Source organism: Anastrepha ludens, chromosome 2, assembly GCF_028408465.1.
Source record: "Anastrepha ludens isolate Willacy chromosome 2, idAnaLude1.1, whole genome shotgun sequence".
Classification (NCBI taxonomy): Eukaryota; Metazoa; Arthropoda; class Insecta; order Diptera; family Tephritidae; genus Anastrepha; species Anastrepha ludens.
The window spans coordinates 147,614,508-147,620,139 of record NC_071498.1 but is presented as its reverse complement, the minus strand read 5'-3'; the positions used below and the strand labels follow the sequence as shown (position 1 = coordinate 147,620,139).

Genomic DNA, 5,632 nt, shown 5'->3' with positions numbered 1-5,632 from the left:
ACCAGCTCCTCGCCACCATGTTTGAATAGCTCAGCCGGCAGTCCGTCGGCGCCCGCGGCTTTGTTGTTCTTTAGCCGTGATATTGCTATTCTCACCTCGTCATGGTCGGGTAACGGAACGATAATTCCGTCGTCAACGATTGGGGTATCGGGATCTTCACTTTCTCTATGACATGCGCAGCTGTCACTGTTTAACAGGTTCGAGAAGTGTTCCCTCCATAATTTAAGATTGCTCTGTACGTCAGTCACCAGATCACCGTCTTTGTTCTTACAGGAAAACGTCCCGGTCTTAAAACCTTCTGTAAGCCGCCGAACTTTCTGGTAGAATTTTCGGGCGTTGTTCCTATTGGCCAGCATCTCAAGCTCCTCGCACTCACGTATTTCGGCCTCACGTTTCTTCTGTCGGATAATACGTCTCTCTTCCTTTTTCAGCTCTCTGTAGCGATCCCACATGGCTCGCGTTGCGCCCGATCGCAGCGTGGCTCTATAGGCGGCATCTTTTCTTTCGGCGGCAGCATGACATTCCTCGTCGTACCAATTGTTTTTTCGGGCTCGCCGGAATCCGATTTCTTCTTCGGCGGCGATACGTAGGGAACGAGAAATGTTGCTCCATTGCTCGCGCATGCCGGTGTGTTGGGCAGTGCTCTCCGAGAGCAGGAGTGAGAGTCGAGTGGCGAATCTTCTGGCTGTCTTTTGTGATTGCAACTTTTCGATGTCGAACATTCTTTGCGTAGGTAGATGTACTTTTTTTGCTGCACAGAGGCGTGTGCGCAATTTGGCTGCAACAAGGTAATGATCCGAGTCGATGTTGGCTCCTCGGATCGTACGTACATCTAATACACTAGAAGCGTGTCTTCCATCTATCACAACATGATCGATCTGGTTTCGCGTTTTTCGATCAGGGGACAGCCAGGTAGCTTGGTGTATATTTTTATGCTGGAATCTGGTGCTGCAGACTACCATGTTTCGGGCCCCGGCGAAGTCGATCAGCCTCTGTCCGATGCCGGATGTTTCGTTGTGCAGGCTGAATTTTCCGACTGTGGGACCAAAAATTCCCTCCTTGCCCACCCTGGCGTTGAAGTCGCCAAGCACGATTTTTATGTCGTGGCGGGGGCAGCGCTCATAGGAACGTTCCAAGCGCTCATAGAAAGAGTCCTTGGTCGCATCGTCCTTCTCTTCCGTCGGGGCGTGGGCGCAAATTAGCGAGATGTTAAAAAATCGCGCTTTGATGCGGATTATTGCGAGACGCTCGTCCACCGGAGTGAACGACAGTACTTGGCGACGAAGTCTCTCTCCCACAACAAATCCGACACCGAATTTGCGCTCCTTTACATGGCAGCTGTAGTAGACGTCGCAAGGTCCTAGGTTTTTCTTACCTTGCCCCGTCCATCGCATCTCTTGGATGGCAGTGATGTCAGCCTTTACTCTCACGAGGGCATCAACCAGCCGGGCAGAGGCACCTTCCCCATTAAGGGACCGGACATTCCAGGTGCATGCCCTCAAATCGTATTCCTTATTTCGTTTGCAGGGGTCGTCATCAGTGTTGGAAGTTCTCATCCGAGGCTTTGTTGCTGTTTTCATTGGGGGGGCTTTTTAAGTGGCGGGTCCCAAACCCAGCGCACAACCAGCTATGCTGGGATGCTTCGCCTTCTCACGTTAGCTCACTCCCGAACGGGTGTTCGGAAGCTAACCAGAGGATACGTGGGCTAATCCCGGACGTTGTGAGCTGCTTGAACCATATGTTCCTCTTCATATTACCACCAAAAAACATTGTGGCAACACTCGAACAACCCCTGCGAAATAGAAAATGTCAAACTGTCAAAAGCATGCCGTAGCAGTCGTATGCTTTCGTGCTTTGCTGTGTTGAAATATGTTCTGATGAAATAAAATTAGCTTATTTTTTGTTAAAATTCGGAGGGAAATCATCGTCCACCAATGAATAGCCTTTGACAATAACACGGAAGGTACTCCTTCACTGGGTTGTCCATCAGCAAATGACAAGTGCGAATTCTTACGAGGTCAGGGTTACGAAACACTTCGCCAAAAACAACTGCATGGTCAACGAGAGTAACTTAAAACACCAATAATATAGAGTATTTGTAGTCTAATATGATCAAGTCTTCACCCTTGAACAAAACTGTGACAACATAAAAAAGTCAAAAAATACAGAGAGATTGCTTGTTGAACTTGGACATTTGAAACAAATCTTGCCATTGTCAAAAAGGTATGTTATTCACATGCAAACCTCAACTATTAAAAAACCGGAAATGTTACTTTTTTGCAGTTCTAATACCCGCCTCGACAAATCAATATGTTGGCGCTACGCAATATGCAGTATCTGCAAAGAGGTCTCAAATTGCCAAAAGTTGCCTGCGCTACTCCGAAAATGTGCTCATTTGACAGAACAACGTGTGTGGATATAAAAATTTCGTACTTTGGAATTAGTAATTTGCAGCTTTTTACCAAATGGTCCTCACACCATAAAGCTTATTGTCAACAGTGCGTCTTGAGCTTGGAAAAGAATGCGCGAAAAATGGTTCTGTACCAGACAACTAACAGATATGGGAGTAGCGAAAGCAAACAGCAAAACCCACAGAAAGATAACTTAGGAGGAGCACAAGAGGAAGCTATAGAAGATTTGTCTGCGGTCAGACTAAGTAAATCGCATGCTGTAAAACAAAACCTGATAAAAGCTGTTACACCATATGGGCGTTTAATGCGCTTGGATCGACCTATAGGTGAGCATAACTTGTTTATTACTTCTAGAACACATTTGATTTTTACCCAATTAATCACTCCTCAATAGGTACATATTTGCTCTTTTGGCCTTGTGCATGGAGTATTGCGCTCAGTGCAAACGCCGGTTGTTGGCCTGACTGGAAAATGTTGGGTCTCTTTGCCACTGGCGCACTGATAATGCGCGGCGCCGGCTGTACCATAAATGATCTATGGGATAAAGATATTGATGCGAAAGTGGAGCGTACTCGCACACGACCACTCGCCGCGGGCGAAATTACACAATTTGATGCTATTGTATTTCTATCGGCTCAACTGAGTTTGGGTCTGTTAGTGTTACTTCAACTAAATTGGCAATCAATCGTATTAGGAGCAAGTTCCTTGGGGTTAGTAATTACATACCCGCTAATGAAGCGAGTTACTTACTGGCCCCAACTGGTGCTAGGCATGGCTTTCAATTGGGGCGCCCTTTTAGGGTGGTGTGCCACACAAGGCGTAGTAAATTGGGAGGCTTGTTTGCCATTGTACCTGTCCGGTATTTGTTGGACTATTGTATATGATACTATATATGCGCACCAAGATAAATTCGACGATATACAAATCGGAATTAAGTCAACAGCCTTACGATTTGGAGATAATACGAAAATATGGCTCTCTGGCTTCTCGACGGCTATGCTATCAGGTTTAGTTTTGGCTGGTGTAGCAACCGAACAAACAGCAGCATACTACGCAGCAGTTGGTATAGTGGGTGCCCACCTAATCCAACAGGTAAGGGTTATAATTATTTTCTCTAATTTATGTTACATACATTCGTTTTTTTCTTTTTGTAGATATATTCGCTCAATATTAATAACCCAAATGACTGTGCAAAGAAATTTTTTTCAAACCACCAAGTCGGATTAATTTTATTCATTGGCATTGTTTTGGGGACACTTTTGAAATCAGCTGAGAAAGAGGACAAGCCCAGCACGAGTAATGCGTTTACACAAATACAGCCAGCGAATAGCATAGTACAAATACCAACTACGCCTGAGGTGTTAACATAGTGATTTTTCAAATGCAAACTAAATGAAAAGTATCGAACCGGGTGATTAGTAATTGGCATTTTTGTAGACCAAAGCATAATTTAATGTTAATTAAGTAAACAATTTAGTATTTAAATAAATACAGAATATTTAAATCGGGTATTTTGTCTATGTATTTTTTTTATTATACTTCAAAATTTTTCTGTTATGGGCAATTACTCCATGCTACAAGTTACTTCACATAATTCTACATACAATATTTATGGTAAGTAAAATTGTTAACTTATTCCCAAGGAATTTGCGTTTTTAGTACTAAAAAATGCTTAAATTATAAAACTTCAAAAAAGTCAAATTTATTAGGTTTCTTCATATTTGGTCGTATTTAAATTAAATCTGCTACATTCATTGGCATTTCATCGATTTGTGTGGAATAGTATTGCTCAATATCACGCAGAATGCGAATATCATCCGATTTTACAAAATTAATTGCGACACCCTTGCGGCCAAATCGTCCTGAGCGGCCGATACGATGGATATACAGCTCACGATTATTTGGCAGATCATAATTAATAACCAACGAAACTTGTTGCACATCAATACCACGCGCCCATACATCTGTTGTAATCAGTACACGCGACTGGCCGGCGCGAAACTCTTTCATAATCTCATCACGCTCTTTCTGCGGCATATCACCATGCATGGAGCTGACAGTAAAATTGGCTTCCCGCATTTTTTCCGTCAACCAGTCCACCTTACGTTTGGTGTTGCAAAAAATGACGGCTTGCGTTATTGTTAGTGTATCGTAGAGATCGCAGAGTGTATCAAACTTCCATTCTTCCCTTTCGACTGCGACGAAGAACTGTTTAATACCTTCCAGTGTCAATTCATCACTAAAATAATACAAGATAATATTGATGATCCGATTTTCTACTTCCTCACTCAAACTTGCCTCTACTTTATAGCTCAAAACGCACTTACCGTTTTACAAGAATTCGAATAGGATCCGTCATAAATTTCGAAGTCATTTCAAGTATTTCATGTGGCAATGTGGCCGATATTAGAACGACCTGTGTTGCAGGCGGTAAATAACGATATACGTCATAAATTTGTTCTTTGAATCCTTTGTTCAACATCTCGTCCGCCTCATCGAGCACTAGCATTTTAATAGCTCTAGTTCTTAGCACACGGCGCTTAATCATATCGAATACCCGACCTGGTGTACCACTAACGATGTGCTGGCCATAATCCAATTTACGTATATCCTCACCCAAGTTGGTGCCACCAATGCATACATGGCATTGCACATTCATGAAATCGCCCAACGCCAATATAACTTTCTGAATCTGCACGGCTAATTCACGAGTTGGCGATAAACAGAGTACTTGTGTTTCACGCAACGTCGTGTCCAAACTTTGCAAAATCGAAATTGAAAACGTTGCTGTTTTACCCGTACCGGACTGTGCCTGTGCGATGACGTCGCGACCTTTCACAATGGGTTTAATACTGCGTTGCTGTATAGCCGAAGGCTTCTCGAATCCTGTATATGTGGGAATATTATTTTATTTGATGAATTTTCACTTTCTTTTCATGCTACTTACCATAAGCATAAATACCACGCAGCAACTCCTCTTTGAGGTTCATGGCATTGAAAGTTGGTACCACCTCCACATCTTCGCTCGTTTCAAACTCTACGTTCGATAAATCTTCTGCTGGAACGCTTTTGCGCGATATCTTGTCCATAGTGTCAAATTGTCTTATTTTTCAAGATCAATAGTTAATATTTTACAAATATTAGTGAAAATTTTCTCTGCAGAAATAAGTTGAGAAAGTGCGGACGAGAATGCTTTGACTTTGACGTTTTCCTTTGATTTT

General features: G+C 43.0%; 2 protein-coding genes across 2 annotated transcripts; one reads left to right on the top strand and one right to left on the bottom strand.

Moving 5' to 3' along the window:
* Positions 1-1,824: 1,824 nt before the first annotated feature.
* LOC128855548 (4-hydroxybenzoate polyprenyltransferase, mitochondrial) lies at positions 1,825-3,915 on the top strand. Its single transcript, XM_054090538.1, has 4 exons — positions 1,825-2,223; positions 2,284-2,737; positions 2,806-3,503; positions 3,566-3,915. The coding sequence occupies exons 2-4, from the start codon at positions 2,311-2,313 to the stop codon at positions 3,779-3,781; spliced, it is 1,341 nt and encodes a 446-aa protein (XP_053946513.1). The 5' UTR covers positions 1,825-2,223; positions 2,284-2,310; the 3' UTR covers positions 3,782-3,915.
* Positions 3,910-5,632, bottom strand: LOC128855550 (eukaryotic initiation factor 4A-III). Its single transcript, XM_054090539.1, has 3 exons — positions 5,359-5,632; positions 4,739-5,297; positions 3,910-4,650 (listed from the first exon to the last, which is right to left on the bottom strand). The coding sequence occupies exons 1-3, from the start codon at positions 5,498-5,500 to the stop codon at positions 4,143-4,145; spliced, it is 1,209 nt and encodes a 402-aa protein (XP_053946514.1). The 5' UTR covers positions 5,501-5,632; the 3' UTR covers positions 3,910-4,142.